The sequence below is a fragment of the Cyprinus carpio genome, chromosome A24, assembly GCF_018340385.1.
Source record: "Cyprinus carpio isolate SPL01 chromosome A24, ASM1834038v1, whole genome shotgun sequence".
Classification (NCBI taxonomy): Eukaryota; Metazoa; Chordata; class Actinopteri; order Cypriniformes; family Cyprinidae; genus Cyprinus; species Cyprinus carpio.
The window spans coordinates 10,202,874-10,224,971 of record NC_056595.1 but is presented as its reverse complement, the minus strand read 5'-3'; the positions used below and the strand labels follow the sequence as shown (position 1 = coordinate 10,224,971).

Sequence of the window (22,098 nt, the reverse complement as noted above, 5' to 3'; positions counted from 1 at the left end):
TATATATATATATAATGAGACATCATGACATTAGATGTTGGAAAAAATGCCTCGAGTAGAAGTTCTGAAACTGAACTTTGTATAAATCTTCAAACTATTCTCTCTGATGTATTCTGTAAAATTTGCTATAGTGATTATCAAAAGCTAATTTCAGATTGTTTAGGGAGGAAAGGGGGACTCATTTAGCTTGTTAAATTAAATGTATTTATCCAAACTCTTTATAATATCCAGTTTTGTATATGTTTTCCATGCATCAGGTATCTCACCACTTCCCTCAAATGTTTTATTGTAGTATTTCTCAAGATCTTTCTGAAATTTGCACACAAACCACTTCCAGTAGGGCAGTTCAGAGTTATCAGGGGTGATGCTCCACTTAGCATATTTTCCTCCTGCTTTTCTGTATTGACTGTATAGGACTGATTCATCTGAGTCACTGGGATAAAAAGATCGATCACTTGCTACTGATGATGTACAGATGTTTATACACAAGTTCCTTGTCCCTCTGTAATACCACCCGTTCAGTCCAATATTACGATGAAAAGGAACACTGTGATCTCCACCATGGTTTTCTATGGTGTTGGTGCAGATGGCTCTACAGAATGGACATTGAACCCAACAGCACTGACAGAAGTGATTAATCAGAAGCTCATCTGGTCTGAATTTACAGTCCAGTTCTTCATCAAATGTATTTTTGGTAAATCTACCACTGATGTCAGACATTATATCAGGAATTTCTTGTCTTACCACATCTTCTAGGAGTTTCACCTCAACATCATTATGTTTAACTCCACTGAGGTCTTTTTCAGAGAAGATCGGCTCATCTGAGAGCTGCTGTGTGAAACTCTTCAACCACAAACCAACATCTCCACTGTTGACTTGAACATGTTCAGTAGATTCATGTGCTGCTCTCATGATCTTCTTCTGCAGGAGTTCAATGTTCTCCTTCATCTTGGGTAAAACACTGACACTTAACTTATCAGCGATGTACCAACTGACTTCATCTCTGATGAAACTCTTGAAGTAATCTCTGGGAGTTTTAATGTACTTCATGTATTGGTCAAAGTCTTTTTTTTCCGCCAGTGTCTTCAGGATGTGTTTCTCTAGATTTGATCTGTTTCCATTCAGTGATTCACAGTTTGATATCATTTCTTCTGTCAGATCTCTGGCAGTCTTCTTGTAGACACTCTGCTCAATGGGTTCTTTAAGTTTATGACAGATGATCTCACCAAAAATAACAGCTGACGAGGCTCCCTGACAATATTTCTGGAAAATACTATAGTACTCTTCTCTCTTCTTCTCAACATATATTTCAGGATCATTGGCATCTCTGAACATTTTGTGTTGGTCAGTGATCATCTTGTTTTTTCTCTCACAGATGGAAAAAACCAAATCCATGAAGAATTCATTCTTAAACTCATATTTCACTGGTCCTTCTTGATGTTCTGTTACTCTCTTAATGATATAATTTGTGAGTTGTTGGATGTAGCTGATGTTGTAGCCCTTCTCTGATATGTTAAAAGACTGAATCATTTTGTCTGTCTCCTGAGCAACATCTGAGACTAATAATATTATTTGGTGTTCATCCTCTGGATAAAGATTCTGAAAAAAATCACATTTTTCTTTTCTGCTTTCACTGTTCATAGCTTCTTTATTCCTTTTTGCATATCTCTTGAAAATAACATATTTTGAATAACTCTTCACAGTGAAAATATTGTGGTGCTCACTGCCCTCCTTCCAGTGGTCAACAGGGAGACGTTCCTTATAGATCTCACTGAGGATCACTCTTACATCTCTCATTATGTCAGTGTTTTTGATTGGAGGAGTGTCTGTCATGATCTTCTTCACATTCAGTTTCCAAAATGAATCAAACTCTTTCTTTAGTGTTTCTTCATTGTTTGCTTTGCCTTTTAGTATAAAGGCAACTTCTTTACTCTTTTCATAGAGAGTGTTTTCATGAGTTTTCCTCTGAGCATCAATCTTTTTCTTCAGATCTCGCTGCTGAAGAATCTCATTTAATTTCCTCTTTGTTTCTCTCACAATGTTTGTCTGAAGCTCTTTGATTTTGATTTCAAATGATGTTTTCCACTGAATCAGTATTTCTGCATATGTGTCTTTCTCAAAGAATTCTGTGATTGATTTTTTCACTTCTTCACTTGTCTTCTTCAGTTCTCTTTGAAGATCAGTTTCCTCAATCTCATGAATTGCTTCATTTGTTATTTTGTTGTGTAGTTTGTTCTCAATTTCCATCATGGCACTGCGAAGACTCCAGGACCACTTGCTGTATTCCCTCTCCAGTTTCCTATAAGCTGAGATCTCCAGAGAATTTTTGAAGCTGAAAACAAATCCTTCATTCATTAAAGCCTCCCAGAGATCTTTAATACGATCTTTTAAGTCTATCAGCATCATTCCATGTGATTTTGAGGCATGAGACATGATAATTTCTTTTAGTTCTTGAATATTCTCACAGTAGTCTGGGTTTGGTGGTGCCATGGGTGGACTGCCCTCCCAGAGCTGAGCAAAATACTTCACATCTTTCTGAACATCAAATCTAATGACATCACTGAAACATTCTGCATCATAGACTTCCTCTTTAGCAGCGAGTTTTGTCATCTTATCCAGTGTCTTCTGCAGTTGTCTCCTTCCCTCCATGTTTTTCTCTTCAGCTGTGATGTCTGAAACGTTCTGATGCACAAACACACAGCTGGGATTCAGTTTGACCTTCTTCATCCTCATGAAGGCCTGAACAACAATCTGAAGAATGTCCTGCATCTCAGCAGGGTTTTCTCCAAAGATGTTGATTAAAGTCAAATTTCCAAGACCAACAACAAATGTGGCCAATTTATTGTCATGATCTATTGTTGATTTTCCAGCCAGTTCTAGAGCACGAAGCCCCTCAGTATCAACAACCAGAATATAGTCAAAGTTCAGCTGTGTTCTCATCTCATCTGAGACTCTGACCAGTTGCATGAAAGCTCCTCTGGTGCATCTGCCAGCACTGACGGCAAACTGAAGTCCAAACATGGCGTTCAGCATGGTGGATTTCCCAGAGCTCTGAAGCCCTAAAACTGACAGCACAAAGACTCGCTGGTCTCCCAGTTTCTGGACGAGCTGATCTAGAACAGCAGATATCCAGATCACAGGAACATGAGCAGCATCTCCATCCATCAGCTCCAGTGGAAACCCAGAGATCATCATCTCTGCTGCAAGACTCGGGAGAGAAGAGAAGTGAACCTGCAGGTCTTTCTTGTTCTCATTAACAAATGAACATGATTCATAGATTTGACCGATCTCCCGCATGATGTGCTCCAAACCAAAGGTTGCAGCCTGATGTTCCTCAGATATTGTCTCAAAATTCAGTTTTAAGTTGTTCTGACTTGTCATGTTTCTCTTTCAGTTTCAAGACTGTTGACCACTTTTCATTATACTTGTGATGTAGCGCAGAAAGATCAGCTGATATATGTTCATCCAGGAGGATTCTAAGCCATTTAATAAAATACATCTTATGTTCACTAACACTGTTCAGTTCTTTTATAAAGAGCTTCATAAACTCACTGATGTCAGATTCATGCTGTTCTTGACGGATTTTCTTCATTTCTGTCTGTTTTCCACTTATTTCCTTTTCTATATCATCTGCACGAGGTCGATGTAGATCTTTATTCTTCTGACTCCACTTATGCCACAGTTTCCCCTGATGAGGCAGAAATGATTCTTTGATTTCTGTCAGATCTTTCTTCTTCTGTAGACTCATTATCTGCTGTGCTACTGCTCTTCCTCTCCTGCAGTCATCATCATCTTCCTTATATAATATGATGTGTTGTTTTTGTGTTGGGTCTTATATTTATGTATGTGGGTGGTGGTTGGTTGTGAGAGTCATTTATTTTTATTTTTTGTTATTTATTTAGATATGTCTGATTTCTGTCTTTCAGACCAATTTTGAATTTCCTTTTCTTTGTCTCAGTTACAGCTGATTTATCCTCAGTAAAAGCACAAATGAGTGGCTTTCTGTCCTTGTACAGGTTTTGTATCTTTGCTGCATGTTTGTCATTCCTGTCCAGTTTTGGTAGAAGAACAACATTGACTGAGGACATTTCAGTGAGGATCTGCAGCTGTTTTTCATGGTCTCCTGCATCACCGTGTAGATTACAGAATGCAACACAGTCAGTGAATTTATCATCATATGATCCAGATGGACAGTACCAGGCGATCTCCACCACTCCATCCATCAGTTCTCTGGTTCTGCTGCTGCCTGGGCAGTTCCTGTGGAAGAACGTGTTGTGTTTCTCATTGATCAGACTGTTCATCAGCTGAGACTTGGATGAGGACACAGAGCCAAACCTGAAAAATGACACCATTGGAGTTTCTGCCTTGTAGATTGGCTGGGTTTGACAGATGATTTCATTGTCTGTGTTTCTCATCTTCCAGCTCTTGTTTATTTGTCTGAATGTCCAAAGAGGAAACTCAATCTGTTGTGTGAATGGATCAGGAACAAGCAAAGGCAGAGCGTACTGACACTGGGACAGTTTAGTCACCATCAGCTGCTTCAGGAAACCATCAGCAGCATGAAACACAGCCATCTGAACATCCATTGGGTGAATTCCCATGGGCTTACTTTGGTTTGACAAGCCCACTGCTTTGAATATATCACTCTCTTCAGATAAATTAGCATTTCTTTGATGTGTGTGCTTCTGTCCATTGATCTTATTTATATGGATATTTCTGGCTCTGTAGTTCATTGTCATTATTTTTTGTATGAAAGTCTGAATCAGCTCCTCTTCAGCACAAAAATCTTGGCACTGAAATGAATGTGTAGATATCTGAAGAACATCTGCAACTGTCAATTTATTATGGTGCCTGCCTTCAAGATTAAGTTTATGAAATAAAACATGTTTTTCAGTCTTCTCCTGTTGTAGTTCATCTGGTCTGACACCTGTCCCAACAGCCTTCTTTTTTTCCTGTTAAATAAAATAAATAAATAATCATTGTTTATTTTGAGCATTAATTTTACTGTAAAGTGCCTCTATAATGCTATTTTAAAGGTTACTCATTTTGTTTTGGATGTCTCTTCTAGTAGGTTTAGATGTATCCAAGTTAAAAACACTTTATCATAATATACACTCTTAAAAATAAAGGTGCTTCACGATGCCATAAAAGATCCTTTTTGTCTAAATGGTTTCATAAAGAACCTTTAACCTCTGAAGAACTTTTTTGTTTTACAAAAGGTTCTTTGTGGTGAAATAATGTTATTCAGATTATAAAAAGGTATGAAAGAGATAGTTCTTTAACCTTTTCAGTGGTGAGTTTAAAATATTCTAGTGGTCCCCCCAGAGTGAGTTTTTTTAAGGCAACCGTTATTTTAGTTTCCTCTTATTGTTTCCATGGCGATGCGTCAGGCTTGTCACGTGACACACTGCGTTCACAATAACCGTGTATGACAGATGGATTGCTTTTATTTTGTTTATACTTTTTTATTTAAAATATTCACAAACTTGAAAACCATGTCATGAACAATCTGATATTCCGATTAATAAATATGTGAAAATGAGTGAGTTTTGTCTTTTAAAAACCTTTCTAAATGATCTTGATCGTGATCTGTAATGTGAGATGGGCGTTGCATTGTTTTTTTGGTGTTCTGTTATGTAAGTCCTGTCAGTCGGATTTACAGCACGTGGATTCATCAGTTTCTCCCGAAATACAAGTAATAAGTGGCCTGTGAACTGGGTGAAAAATAGAGTGAACTTTATAGTTACTTACACTATGTGTATCTGATATGAATAAAACACATCTGCAAATGAAATTTGAATGGATTGTTATTGTTGCTCCCATAGATGTATGTGTGTATTTTTAAAACTCTAAATGTATTGTTTTACTGGTACTTATGTGCATTTAAATGTCTGAAACCAAAAATTTGCATTATGTGGTTAATAACACTGCATATTTGTGATAATATGACGAGCAGTGCACGTCTGTCTCTGGCTCAGCGCCAGCCAAAGCGCAAAACCACAGTTTAAATTTGACAATTTTGCGACACCACCGAACGTTCTAAATCCCTTATGTGGGACCGTGGAAATAAAAATCCCATATGTGGGACTGTACCGCTCAAAAGGTTAAAGAACCTTTGACTGAATGGTTCCCTTTCAAGGGAACTTTGAACTGCGTCCTCTAGGGGTCGCTATGGGGGCGTGCATTTAAAACAGAACGGAGGCTAGTGCTCTGCTGGGTTCAGCCCAGGAAGAGCAGGAGATGTCTGAGGATGGCGAAGAAGCTGAGGCTGAGCCTTCTCAATCCTCCTGCCCTGCGTATGATGAGCTGTTGAAAAGTTATGGATCACGCTGCAGCAAGGCTGGACTTGCCGTATAAGCGTGCTAAGAAGGTGACGCTGCGAGGTCATCTAGATGAGCGTTATCTTTCTGGCCATAGCCCTCCAGCTGAGGTGAGCTGTTTTCCTCATGCATCCATCGATTGCAGCATATGAGCATGCAACATGGATGTGATGCGCGAAAACGGTTTCAGGATGGGGTAGCTGAATTGTGCCACACCACATATTTCGCCCTCCATGCTACTAAGCAGGCCGCCTCTGCCATTGGCAGGTCTATGGTGGCCATGGTAGTAATGGAGAGACATCTGTGGGTGAACCTTGCTCCGTTTCCGCCTTCCGAATTTTTTGGTACCGCTGTTGAGACGGTGGTCAAGAGGTTCAGGGAGGCGAAAGAGCACTCTGCGGCCTTCTATCCTTCACGAAAAAATCCAGGTCTGAGCCTGAACAACATAGGGGTCCTGGTCCGTCTCAGTCTGAGGATCAGAGACGGGCACAGAAGGCTAGTGTCGTGGCTCATGCTCCTCCCCCACCTGCAGGTAGGGGTAGGAGGAATTGCGGGTCAAAGGAAGGTAGGCAGAGGAATGTGATCCAGACAAGGCGTCATCACTTTCGTCCGGATCAGAAGTTCCTCAGGGACAGTATTGTTTATGTCCATTATGGAATAACTCGCGCTAAGAAAACTGCGTCTTGGTAGTAAAAAACAGCAAGGTTTTGTAGCGTACAGTGTCACCAACAGAATGAGACGATCCACAAAAAAAGAAAAGTCAAAGATAGGCAGAAGATTATTTGAATTCTGGCGCTCTCTCGTGATGTTGAACACTTTGTGCACTTTCTAAAATCCATGTAAGTGGTAAGTGTGCACGCTAGCACACTTTCTAAAATCCACATAAGTGGTAAGTGTGCACGCAAGACTCTGCACACTTTCTGAAATCCTGTATGGTAAGTGTTACACGCTCAGCTTCGTTTCCTTTCTCCGAGTTGGTTAGACCTCGGTACCTTGGGCTCCACTCAACCAGTGTGTCTATATTAATACACTTTCAAGCATCTCTTCCCTCAGCATGAAGCGCTATTATGAGCATGGTGCTTCCCCTTAAGCGCCCAAGTTCTCTCCCCTTCTGTGGAGTTGAATTCCTCGCTCCGTGGGCTATTCAGCAGTGAAGTTTAGTTTCAGTTTCAGTTTTTTACTATTTACCAAAAAGGGTTGTCTATGAGCGCACTTCTCTTTTCCTGAATTCGGAGTTCTCCTCTCACGTGAGAGGCGAGTTCTCTGTGTTCCCAGAGCACCTGGCAACCAGCAGCATCAGGTGAACTAGGCCGGTCCTTCGCCTCTCTGATGCGCTGAGTTTTTGGCTAGCTTGCAGTGCACTTACCCTTATGATCCTCACGATCAGGCTGTAGGTCGAGCCCCCTCTCTCGTTGAGAGTTGGGTTTGTGCTCCCTTAGCTAGGTAGCCTACTGCTGGCCGTTCCAGCATTGAAACATGCTGCAGGTTGAGGCCCCTCTCTGAGAGTTGGGTTGTGCTCCCTCAGCTAAGTAAATTACTGCTAGCTGTTCCAGCTTTGGAACATGCGGTAGATTGAGCTGCCCTCTCGTTTGAGAGCTGGGTGTTTGCCCCTCCCCTCAGTTAGATATTTACTGCTAGCCACTCCAGCATTATTACCATAGATCAAGTTGATGACTCTCAAACATATTGTTTTTGGGATGCACCATTCCATCTATGAGCTGCTCTTTCAGAGTGCCATGAGAGCTCCTTAGAACAGTATTTTATAATCCATGTTATGGTAAGTGTACACATGAAATCTTTGTGCACTTTCTAAAATCCACACAGTGGTAAGTTTGCACGCTAGTACTTTGCGTTCTTTTCTAAAATCCTATATGAAGGCTTCACGCGGTTGCTTCATGCCCTCTCTTGAGCTGGTAAAAGCCCTGTTCATCCTCGGCACCACTCCATCTATGTATCATCGGATATCTATCTAAACAGGGTGTTGCTACTAGGGATCTGTTTAGACAGTTCCTTCAGCATGCTTATGCAAGAGCAAGCGGTAGCCCCTGTGTGAAAGGCAAAACTTAGTATAATGCTAGGCTCTTTGCCGTATCCCTTTAAAGGAATCTTTCTTGATTCCAAGCCTTGAGCTCTATCCCGGTCCTAGGCCCTAACAGGTAAGTTAGGTATGTAGCCTAGGCCTTTGGCCATAAGGGATAATGTCACGGACAGCCGTCTAACATCCCAGGGGCAACTCCCATTGAAATGGTAGAGTTGGTACTTAGTGCTCACCATGATTCTGGCCTGCACTCCCCTCATCATGGCGGCGTGGGTATATTGTTCCACATAGCAACCCCTAGAGGACGCAGTTTGAAATTCCCTTTAAAGGGAACGTCTCAGGTTAAGAAGGTAACCATGGTTCCTTGAGTAGTGGACGAGACACTGCGTCCTTTAGCTTTCCTGCCATGCTTCGGATGCAAGCTTTACATGAAGAAGTGAATGACGTGTTCTCCCGGCGCCTATTTATACTATAGTCGCACAGGTTGTGACATCAGGGCTGTCGTCGGCCAACTTGTTGGTGTTTTTTCAATGTATGCTTCAGACACTGGTCACGATGAGGTGTTCCCCATAGCGACCTCTAGAGGATGCAGTATCTCGTTCCCTATTCAGGGAACCATGGTTACATTCGTAACCTGAGACGCTCTGTGTGGAACCAAAAATGGTTCTTTTATGGCATCACTTGAAGAACCTTTTTGAAGCACCTTTATTTTTGGGTGTACATTTAAAATCACTTAATTTCTCAAAGAGTCTCAAACTATTCATCTGAAGATTTGTTCTTTTTAAACCCTTTCTTTCCACAACCCTACTCTTCTATGATTGGTGAAATGACCCAATCTTTTGTGATTGGTCTACCGCTTACAGCACAAGTACGAAATAATAACTCTTATTACCATATCTGCTCTGAGGCTTGTTCCCTCACCAATTGTACACACTGTTCACTCTTAGATACCTTTGGGGATCTATAAGGAACCATATGTTTATTTACTCAGCATTAAAGAACCATTTATGCCAAAAAGGTTCCAACTGACAAGAACAAACCTTTTTTTTTTTGGCATAAAAGGCTCTTTAGGCTAAACTTATTTATTCATGTTATTTACATCATTCTGTTGCATTTTGTATTTTGCTTTTACTTTGCTTGGCTCCTTAGTAAAAAGTAAAAAAAAAATGCATTGAGCATATTGTTCAATATTTCTGCATTATTATTACTAGAAATTACTCAATTATATCAAACATATGGGTAATATTATATTAAATATAAGGGTAATATTTGTATCCTAGGATGAGGGGGTCTTCCCGTGAAAAAAAAAAAAAAAAAAAAACCTTTACTGCTAGAAACCAGGACAGGCAAAGTTAAAACATTGATGTGCCTGCTCCTAATATCAATTACAGATATAATTTCACTTGATCCAATTATTGGCAACGATTTTTACGGTAACTATTTTTTATTTATTTTAAAGGCAGGGTAGGCGATTTCGGAAATGCTAGCAATAGCAAGCTAGCTTTTAAAGCCGAAGATCCTGCCCTCTCTGCATAATCAATGTCCAATATCACGCCTCCTCCAAAACATATGAACATGCACAGGCAGACCAGATGCTAAATCGACAAGACGGGAGAGAGTCAGATTACATCATATCTCATTCACTGCTGAGAAAACATTACAGAACAAAGCACACAATATTACAGTAATACTGAATATTAGCAATTTTTCGCTCAGTCTGCATAACGGGAACGCACTGATGATGTATCCTGTCTGTGCAAACAGGGCGAGCAGATGTATGCAAATACATATGTTGACAGGCAGGTAATCATATCGTATCATAATATTTGGACCAAATATTTTGATTTGATGAACATTTTATGGTCTTATGCCTTCCACAGACTATATTAATACATATACCCAGATAGCATGTAGTAATCGGCCAAAGCTTGGCTGCCCCGCAGCATTGGTGTGTGTTATCCGGAAAGAGTGTGGCCCACAGCTCGCTCTGGTGCATGTGATTGTGATGCGGCTGTAAAGCACTGTGCTGATTCCTGTTCACATTAATATAGCAGTAATTTACATAAAACTGTTTTAAACTTGACTTAGGACCTTTATGGTGTATTATAATACAAGGGTTAAAGCAAAAAAAAAAAAAAAAAAAAAAACAGGAGCCTGAACTTTTTTTGAGGGGTTGCGGGGGCAGACACATACACCGGGTTATTTGGAAAAGAAAATGATTTTCCTTGAAACGAACTAGTAACGTATCTGCCATTAGCACTTGACAGGCTCAGACTACAGATTATGGAGGGATCTTTGAAACGGCAATAACAAGAAAGGTTACTCACTACAATATGGTGCAAACACATGTAACATTTAGGATGCTTTTGATATCAAGTTTTGCTGGTTAGCTTTGTCCTTGACAAGATACAAGATTACCTACAATCTAAAACATGAAATTTCTGAAATTGTTTTGTTCAAAAGAAATAATGGTAAATTAAATACTAGGAAATTAATATAAAATATGAAATGTACAAATACAGTTTACTACAGAAAACTACAGTTGAGTTCAATTAACAACGACAAAAACATTAAAATGGTCCAAGAACTGGTAACTAAACAGTGTTCGTACATATACTGCAAAATAAAATTTCAGGACTTTCAAGGACTAATTTATTTTGTTTCAAGGACTAAAATCAGATCTCACTTATTAATCAATATTGTTATTATATTGTTATTATCTTTCAAATTATAATAAATAAACTAATTTGGTACAAATAAAGTGCAGCACATGCAAAGAATGCAATGACTGTGGCAACTTTAACACATAAAAGGATACTATGGCAATGTTATCACTTTCCTTATTCAAACAGATTTTTTTTTTCATGAATATATGATTGACTTGAAGAATAAAAGCTATGTCATTCCCGTGGAAAATTATGAGCTTTATCACGCTCATAGACACTAGGGGTGTGACAATACTCTTAGCTCACAAGACAAAATGCCGATACTTGGTTCACTAGAACCAGACAATGTTTTAATAAATTTTCAAATGACAAAATGTTTGTCTTTTAATCACAAAAAGTAAAACAATGCAGCTGTATTTTGAAATGTTTTAATCTAGTGCTTAACCAATGATTATTTTGCTAATCAAGTAATCTGATTATTTTAACAAGTCAGTAATCTGATATTTTTATGTAATGCAAATAGAACTAAGTGGAAAACAGGCTTTATGACTATATTTATATATTAAGTAATGATGAGGCAATAATAATTGGCCTCAAAGTATCAATACCAAGTACATGGTTTTATTAAACAACACTGTTAAATATACAATGTAATATGTCTATATTATAACAAATACCTGCAGAGGGTGCCAATGGCCTGGTAATGTTTCATGTGATTCAGCGACGTTTAAATCCATTTAATTTTAATAATTGGCCACATGCAAAGTAAAAAACACAGTCTGAAGCAAGATAACCAACCAGCTCTTTCACAGAACAAGCTTTAAACATTAACACCATTAGAACAATTATTGACAACTTCAATTCGAGAAGAGATTTTCAAATTTGGGGCAAGTAATACAGATTGATGGTCAAAGAGATGCACAGCGTGACCATCACATGTAAACCCATGATAGTAATCATGATCACAAGCTCTTTGGATTGACTTCCCCCACCTAGAAGGAAACCAGACTGAAATTCCTAGAGACCTGTTAACCTCTCTGGTCTTCACAGGACATATCCTTACTCCACAGAATGGCACAGAGAATGCCTTCCAATGCATATATGCACCAAAATGAACTCAAAAAAGACTTCTAAATGGATATCAGTCCATTGCTTGACTCCATATCATACATGAACCCACACATTTGACTATAATGTTTCTAATCACTTATTGTGTATGTCTTTTTAAATAACTCTTGAATAGCTTAAGGGATCATATTCATGTTTAGTATGTGTGTGTTCGAATCTTCTTGCTTGAAACGTTTCTGACCATTAGTTTATTTGTCAAATGTATCATATTCTTGTTATAGGAATCATGTCCAAATTATACCCTGCAAGAGCGGGAAAATTCGGACCACGTGCTTAATAAGATAACATATGATTTATGAATGGGTGGGACAAACATCGCAACACCCCGAGAAAAGACAATATCTAATTGGTCAAGTCAACATTTGAGGTGTGGCCAAAAGGCCAGTTTAAATACTCAGGACACCATCAAATTCATGCTTTTAGCTTGCGTTTAGCTTTTGCTATCAGTCATGCCGGCTTTTAGCCTGCTTTTAGCTTTTGCTTGTAGTTTAAGCTTTTAGTCATCACGTTTAGCGTTCTTTGAGCGCGGTTCCAGCGTGCTTTGGCCTGGACGCCTGCTGCTACATAGCCACGATGAGAAGAAACACCACCTAATCACCACCTAGTCTAGAGTTTCGTGTTCTGAGTTAAGTTTTGTAACGCCGTGTCTCCAAGTCTGACCTCACGTGCCCGTCTGAAACTTCAACCAGCCCACAACTCCGCATTGTCAGCCTACGCCCAACCGTGGGCTTCCCAAGACGTCACTTCAACGACTACTGAACTTCCAGCCAATCAGCAACCTCAGGTAACCCCCTTTTCAGCGACAACAAAGGGAACCCCGTTACACAGCATCACAAGTAACGTACCTCCAGACTCTGATCTGTGCTGGTGTTATCTTATATAATTTTAACCTCATTGAGGAACTCAATGCGAGGGTTAATTAAGTGACTGATGGTTGTTCATGTCTATGCAATTTCACGTATTGCTGTAAACTTGGGATTTATTCTCTTAAACTCATTCTTTCCTAACTCTCTATCCTCCTGCCACTTTTGTGAATGTGTGAGTGCGTTTGCTTATGTGATAGATTAGTTTATATGTCTTAGATTTATCTAATAAAGCCTTATTTATATTGAAAAGATAAGTATCTTGTGTTTTGTGCTTACAAGTTAATGTCTTAAACTGCCGATCTTGTTACTGTGCTAATTATAGTGTTTACTAATAGTGTTTTCAGTATACTTTGGATATTAATATCCAGCGCTGATTTGATGTTATACGGCTCATTCAATGAATCGCTGGCAGTCTCAGTGATCAGCCGTGAAACAGTGATTCTGTTCAAATTCTCTTTAAATCTTAAATGATTCCCTTTGAGCTAAATTGACCTGTTTCCCTTACAATATGTTGATGTATTCTTCTGTGTTGGCATAGGTATAAATGATTTACACAATTTAAGTTTGTTTTCCCAGATGAACGCTGCAGAGGAAGAGTTTAGCCCCTTTCACACATACAGTCTTTACTGGTAAATTACCATTAAGAGATAATGTGTGAACAGGACCTTTTCAAAAATCCCGGTAAATTTGTTCTGGTAATCATATCGTTCATATGGAGATGACGTGATTACTCTGAGCTGCTTACAAAGTTCTGCTGCTTTTTTAATAGCTTTTCTATATAAATATGACGCTAGATGGAAATCTTTGAACATTGCGCATCGCAGCTTTTTCAGTATGTCGCACTCGAGACCCAGGCTTCTTTTCCATTCATCAGCTAATGCACGTCTCGTGTTTATAGCAAAAACTTCTGATGGGCTAGTAATGTTAGTTTGGTTGAGAGTAAAATCTGCATAGCAAATGCATAGCAGGTCATTCTTTTATACACTTGCTTGTATTTTAATCGCATTCATTGTGCTCTAGGTGATTCATTCAGTACAGAAATAGTCAAATAAAGCGTGCGCATACATAATAAAACATGCCTCACCACTGCTTAAATGTTATAAATACTTTTTTCTCACTTCTGCTGACTGTCAATGGCTAAGCCATTCCGGCAGATGACGCAGGACATATGCCTCGTGCACACACCTGTGAAATATGCTAGTTTTGTGAATTTGTTTACAGGAGCAAAGGAAGCAAAGTTTTTCTTTACCAAAGGAAAACCATTCTCCTCTTGGCTTATATTGATATCCTTCTACACTTTTCTTTACAAATCCCCATTTTGTGGTTGTAATTTATGACCAGCTTTTTGTTTAGCTCTCTCCTCCACACTTTCACGTTTGTCACTAATCACCGGCACATGCGCGATGCGTACCTCATCCGCCTAAATGGCTTGCACATATGATAGTCAGCAGAAGTAATAAATAAAGAATTTATAACATTTTAAAGTTGGATATTTTTCTTACAAAAATGCATTCGATTCAAAATTTTGCAACTCTAACTCCTCCTAGATCTTTAACTCTACAAATTCCAAACTCGGGTCAGACTTTCAGACTGTTCTGACTTGGTGTGCTATATTATTCAGACTGATTTGACTTTCAGTTTTCTTAAAAATTAATATTAAAAATCATAAAAAAACCATAGACTTACATTGCAGAGTGCTCAAATTGAGCCAAGACTACGGTGGCCCATTAGTGCACAAGCCAAAAATTCAAATCTAAACTCCCTGAAGCCCTAGACTCAATTAAACCACCATTCTATGGCTGTCTATCTATCTATCTATCTATCTATCTATCCTAGCAACATGCTAATAATGTTAGAAACAAGCTAGTCGAATGCTAATCATGCTAGAAACATGCTAGTCATGCTAGAAACATGCTAGCAACATGCTAATCATGCTAGCAACATGCTAATCATGCTAGAAACATACTAGTGACATGTTAGCAAACATGTTAATCATGTTAGAATCATGCTAGCAACATGCTAGCGACATGCTAATCATGTTAACGACATGCTAGCAACATGCTAATCATGCTAGAAACATGCTAGCAACATGCTAATCATGGTAGCAACATGCTAATCATGCTAGAAACATGCTAGCAACATGTTAGCAGCATGCTAATCATGCTAGAAACATGCTAGCGACATGCTAATTATGCTTGAAACATGCTAGCGACATGCTAATGAAATGCTAATCATGCTAGAAACATACTAGCAACATGCTAATAATGCTAGAAAATGCTAGCGACATGCTAGTCGCATGCTAATCATGCTAGAAAACATGCTAGCAACATGTAAGCCTAACTTCATGCTATTCAAGCTAGTGTTGTGATTGTGATATTCTTGCTAGATTCATGCTAGCGACATGCTAGTCACTTGCTAATCATGCTAAGAACTTGCTAAACATGCTAACAAAATGCTAGTCACATGCAAGTCATGCTAGAAACATGCTAGCAACATGCTAATCATGCTAGAAACATGCTAGCAACATGCTAGTCATGCTAACAACATGCTAGTAACTTGTTAATCATGTTAGAAACATGCTAGCAACATGTTAATCATGCTAGAAACATGTTAGCAACATGCTAATCGTGCTAGAAACATGCTATTCGCATGCTAATCATGCTAGCAACATGTTAGCAACATGCTAATCATGCTAGTAACATGCTAATCATGCAAGAAACATGCTAGCGACATGTTAGTCACTTGCTAATCATGTTAGTAGCATGTTAGATATCTTGTTAATCATGCTAAGTACATGCTAGTCAATTGCTAATCATGCTAGCAACATGTAATTTTTTTTAATGGATGGACACTTTTTATTTCACTTCTTTTGGACTGATGCATGCAACCCGCTGAGTGCCATCAAACAGCTTGAAAGATCAATTTCTTTCTTTCTTTCTTTCTTTCTTTCTTTCTTTCTATCTTCTTTTTCTTCTTTCTTTCTTTCTAATATCATTCTTTCTTTTGAACTAATCTATTTTTCTTCTTTCTTTCTTTCTAATGAATCTTTTTTCTTTCAAACTAATCTATCATTCTTTCTTTTGAACTATAACTAATCTTTCTATCATTCTTTCTAACTAATATATCTTTCTTTCTTTCAACTAATCTATCAATCTAACTTTAAACTACTTTAAACTTCGAACTACTTTCAAGCCAACTTAAAGTTTGTCTCAACAAACTTTTTTTTTCTAGTTTTATTTTGATTTCCAGAGTCCGCTATTTAGCTTATAGCCCGTTAGCATCGCCAATGTGGTTGCCGCAAATCCAGCTTCCATTGTTTATACTCTGTTCACACACATAACCATTGCTTTACTCACTGTTACTTGCTTTAATGGTGGATGTAAGTCTACCTTTAATTGCAGGTGAGGACACGAATGCAGATCGAGCTGGAGGCTGTGGAGAAGCAGATTCGCGACCTGGAGGTGAGGCAGGCCGAGCTGAGAGAGCGGAGAGCTCCGCTGGAAACCTCCCGGGCTGATGCTCACAAGTCCAGGGTAAGTATACAGCGTGCTGCTAACAGTCCCACAACCTCTACTCCGTGCGTTTCTCTGCACAGGCCCGGTGCACCCAGGATGAGATCTTCCCAGATGTGCTTCACTCTGGCGCCAGGACACCATGGACCCTGGGTGCATCCACAGCGGAGGACGCGAGCCAGGCCCCATGCGATGACTTCTCCTCCTCCGGTCTTTGAGATCTCCACCCGGAACCAATTCGCTCCCCTCCGCCAGACGGAACGTGACGCCATGATCGTCGGAAACTCCATCGTCCGACACGTCCGTGCTACGCTAGCCAAAAGTAAAGTGCACACTCACTGTTTCCCTGGTGCTCGTGTTCTCAATGTTTCTGTGCAGATACCTGCGATCCTGAAGGCCGACGAGAGCCCCAGCGCGGCCGTGCTTCATGCCGGGGTTAACGACAATATATAGTGATATTCTCAATGTTACCCAGAAAACAGGATACAGGTTTAACTCATTCGAAATACTTCTGCTTAATGTTACACTGTCAGATATGTTAAGTAATTTATTATTTTTCATATCATTTCATAATTATAAAGTCCAAGGCTAGTCAGACTTCTCTAAGTGAGAATCCCAGTGCAGTGTGTTTATGGGGAATCGAACCCCAAACCTTGCACCTGGTAACGCAATGCTCTACCACCTGAGTTACAGGAGCACAACATGATGTTCATGAAGATGTGATTGAACATGATTTTGGCATGTTAATCATACATGCTAGCAACATGCTAATCATGCTAGAAACATGCTAGCAACATGCTAATCATGCTAGTCGCATGCTAATCATGCTAGCAAAAAATAAATCTATTGTATCTCTTGCTCTGGCTACTGTATATAGACCACCAGGGCCGCATACAGAATTCCTAAAAGAATTTGCAGATTTCCTCTCAGACCTATTGGTTACCGTTGATAAAGCACTAATGGTCGGAGATTTTAACATTCACGTTGATAATACAAATGATGCATTAGGACTTGCATTTACTGACCTAATAAACTCTTTTGTAGTCAAGCAAAATGTTACCGGGCCCACTCATCATTTTAATCATACACTAGATTTAATTATATCGCATGGAATCGATCTTACTGATATAGATATCGTACCTCAAAGTGATGATGTTACTGACCATTTCCTTGTATTGTGCATGCTGCGTATCACTGATATTAACTATATGGTTCAGAGTTACTGTCTGGGCAGAACTATTGCTCCCTCCAGCCACCAAAGACAGATTTGCAAATAACCTGCCTGATTTATCTCAACTGCTAGGTGTACCCAAAAATACACATGAACTAGACGAAATGACTGGCAACATGGGCACTATCTTCTCTAATACATTAGAGGCTGTTGCCCCCATCAAATTGAAAAAGGTTAGAGAAAAACATACTGTGCCATGGTATAATAGTAATACCCACTCTCTCAAAAAAGAAACTCATTGTCTTGAGTGCAAATGGAGAAAAACTAACTTGGAAGTTTTTAGAATTGCGTGGAAAAACAGTATGTCCAGCTATAGACAGGCCCTAAAAACTGCCAGGGCCGAGCATATCCACAAACTCATTGAAAATAACCAAAACACTGTGCTAAATAAAAAGGTTTTTATTTAGCACAGTGGCTAAATTAACAAATAACCAGACGCCACCTGCTTCATATATTCCATCAACGTTTAATAGTAATGACTTTATGAATTTCTTCACTGATAAAATAGATAACATCAGAAATACAATAACAAATGTAGATTCTACAGTGTCTAATACTTTAGTTTCATCCATCGCAACCAAAGATAAACTGCAGTGCTTTACAACTATAGGACAGGAAGAGCTAAATAAACTTATCACTGCATCTAAACCAACAACATGTTTATTAGATCCTGTACCCACTAAATTACTGAAATAGTTGTTACCTGTAGCCGAAGAACCGCTTCTCAATATTATTAACTCGTCGTTATCTTTAGGTCACGTCCCAAAACCTGGTGGTGGTTATTAAGCCTCTTATTAAGAAACCACAACTAGATCCTAGTGAACTGGCAAATTATAATTATTTAAAATCTTCCATTTATGTCTAAAATCTTAGAAAATTTTGTGTATGGTTGTGTCTGCTCATTTGTGCTAATTAATTGATATGTATGATGTGTTTGAGTAATTTTTGTGGGGTTTCTGTAGAATTTTGAATGCACTTGTTAAAATTACAAATGACTTGTTTCTTGCGTCAGATCAAGGCTGCTTCTCATTGCTAGTTTTGCTTGATCTTAGTGCTGCGTTCGACACCATAGATCATGACATACTCATAAATCGATTACAAAATTTTACAGGTATTCAAGGGCAGGCTCTAAGATGGTTTAGATCCTACCTGTCCGATCGCTAACATTTTGTTTATTTAAATGGGGAGTCATCTCATTTATCACCAGTAAAATATGGAGTGCCACAAGGATCTGTCCTAGGTCCTCTGCTATTTTCAATATACATGTTGCCGCTTGATAATATTATTAGAAAATACTGTATTAGTTTCCATTGTTATGTTGATGATACTCAACTATATATTTCAACAAGACCAGATGAAAATTCTAAATTATCTAAACTAACAGAGTGAGTTAAAAATGTAAAAGACTGGATGTCCAATAATTTTCTCCTATTAAATTCGGATAAGACAGAGATATTACTTATTGGGTCAAAAAACAGTACACAGAATCTCGTAGACTACAGTTTGCAACTAGACGGATGTATTGTTACTTCCTCTACAGTCAAAAATCTGGGTGTTATATTAGACAGCAACTTGTCTTTTGAAAACCATATTTCCCAAGTTACAAAAACCACATTGTTCCATCTTAGAAACATCGCCAAGCTATGAAACATGTTACCTGTTTCTGATGCAGAAAAGCTAGTTCATGCATTCATGACCTCTAGACTGGACTATTGTAATGCAGTTCTAGGTGGTTGTCCTGCATCTTCAGTAAACAAGCTACAGGTAGTCCAAAATGCAGCGGCTAGAGTTATTACCAGGTCAAGAAAATATGTTCATAATACCCCAATTCTACAGTCCCTGCGCTGGCTACCTATTAAGTTCTGTATCAATTACAAATTATTATTACTTACCTATAAGGCCCTAAATGGTTTAGCTCCTGCGTACTTAACTAGCCTTATACCCCGCTACAATCCATCACGCTCCCTAAGGTCACAAAACGCTGGACTTTTGGTAGTTCCTAGGATAGCAAAGGAGGTAGAGCTTTTTCGCATTTGGCTCCCAAACTCTGGAACAGCCTTTCTGACAATGTTCGGGGTTCAGACACACTCTCTCTGTTTAAATCTAGATTAAAACACATCTCTTTCGCCAATCATTCAAATAATGCATCTCATAATTTGTGACTGCAGTTGTATCTGATCAAATGTGCATTATTATTCTTTAGCTTGGGTTAAACTAATTAATTTTACTTGGTTGGAAAAGCAGCTATGCTAATTATGTCTCTATTTGTTTCTCTGTTTTGCCACGGAATTTACATCCTGTGGTAACTAGGATTTACACAAGCTCCAGTCTGGATCCAGAACACCTGAGAAGAGATGATGCCAACCCCTCAGAGGACCTCAGATGGTGCTAACCCTGAAACAACATACAGAACTATCACATTTTGCTATAAGTTTGATTACATAATTGCTGTTAATAGTGTTAATCGTCTTTTTTTTTAAGTGTTTTATTGTTTTTCTGTAAATTTATGTTATATGCTTATGAACTGACAGTCACCACTGATAAGCTACTTCTAAATTTTGTAGAAACATAATTTTCTGTAAAGTTGCTTTGCAATGATTTGTATTGTAAAAAGCGCTATACAAATAAACTTGAATTGAATTGAATTGAATTAACTTGAACTTGGACTTGAATTTAAATTAGTGTAATGACTTGAGTTAAACATGTCAGTTGTTGCTAATTTGTGAATAAATAATCCAATGTGGAGATGTGCTTTAAAGATGTCTGTGTATGATGTGTGTTGAATACCTTGAAGAAGACTCCTAGGCCAAAAAGCGTTAGTACTTTTAAAGTATTAAACTGCCCTTCATCACAAGTAGTGCTGAATTCTTTTTTCATATTTTTGCATTCAGTAGTATACACACGTCTACTTGTGTATGCAAGTGTTTTTTATGTATATATACATGAGATCAGTTTGATTTAAGCCCTACACAGCACTCTCATCATAAACAACTAAGTGCAGATAGTCTACTTGTGTATGCAAGTGTTTTTTATGTATATATACATGAGATCTAGTTTATGTGAAAGTGCATAAGTGAATAATATACTGAAAGCAAACAAATGGTTTGTCTCAACAACAAATGCTTTTTTTTCATGATGTTTTACATGAACAAACCAGCTACAGTGTTTGAGGGTCAAAGTAGACATTGATTGCGGGCAGCCAGTGATGAATATAGACTGGCATTATGCAAATGCCAGCCTATGAATCTACGTAAATCGGTTATGGTTACTGGAATTCCTGACAATTGATTTGGAATTTACTTATAGGAAGACAATTGATGGAATAAGATTAAGTGTAGATAATGTTCATTTATTAATGCAGCTAGTACTTAATATTTACAGGCACTCACCCTGTGTTTTTTTCCAGTGTCTGATGTGTTGTCCCCCATTCTTGTTGGTTTATCTTAATGGAAAGAGAAAGGAAACAGATGCAATTTGAAATAATGATTTTAAACACCCAAACTGTAAAAATTATCTTTTATTTTAACAGTTACTGAAATTACATCCAGTGATAGAAAACCGAGTGTCGCTTACACATGCCTTGTTAAATGGTAATAATGATTATACTCAGTATAAAGGACAATAATGGTATGAATTTCTATTAAAAACTTAATAACAACTGAACAGTTTATTTGCAAAAACAGATAACTCGGAAATCATGTTTTCTTTTGTAGTGCATTCCAAGTTATATCAATCAAACTGCAGTTGGGTTGTTTTGATTAAGTAATAATAATTTAAATACAATTAACTTACAAAAATTTAAGTTCATTGTAAGTATTTTTATGTATTAAACGTTTGTTTTATAGCAAAAGCAGATAACTCCACATTTCAAGTTTCAGAGTTGAAAAAAAAAAAGAATCGTTTTACCTTTGTAATCTCATCAGCTGACAATGTAGACGACTGACAAACATTGTTGTGATTATAGACTGTTTGGCTGTGATTACATGCAATACAGGGAGCAGCTTTTTATAATTGTAACATGCTGGTTTAGCATGGTTCAGTGAAAAAGTTTCAGATTTTATTATCCTTTTACGCCTGAAGAAGATATCACAGGTTCATCAAGTTCTTTGAAATTATTCATCCTCAATCACTTTAGTCAGTTTTGATGAAACTCCTCTCAGCTAGCGCATCTTTTCAGCCTTGACTGAGACTGTCAGCCTTATCACCTGATCTGAATACTATATTACATTTATATTTAATCATTTAGCAGATGATTTTATCTAAAGCATCATAGAGAAAAATATAAGCAATCAAACCAAAAAAAAGAGCAACTATAAGAAGCACCCGAGCAACAAGTT

The 22,098-nt window shown here is 38.3% G+C and overlaps 1 protein-coding gene across 1 annotated transcript; it reads right to left on the bottom strand.

Annotated features, from left to right (window-relative positions):
- Positions 1–2: 2 nt before the first annotated feature.
- Positions 3–21,213, bottom strand: LOC122135331 (interferon-induced very large GTPase 1-like). Its single transcript, XM_042714164.1, is given in 4 exon segments — positions 3–3,357; positions 3,359–3,838; positions 3,840–4,952; positions 21,151–21,213. Coding segments are annotated over 4 exon segments (4,794 nt in total). The 5' UTR covers positions 21,190–21,213; the 3' UTR covers positions 3–195.
- Between the last annotated feature and the right edge of the window lie 885 nt (positions 21,214–22,098).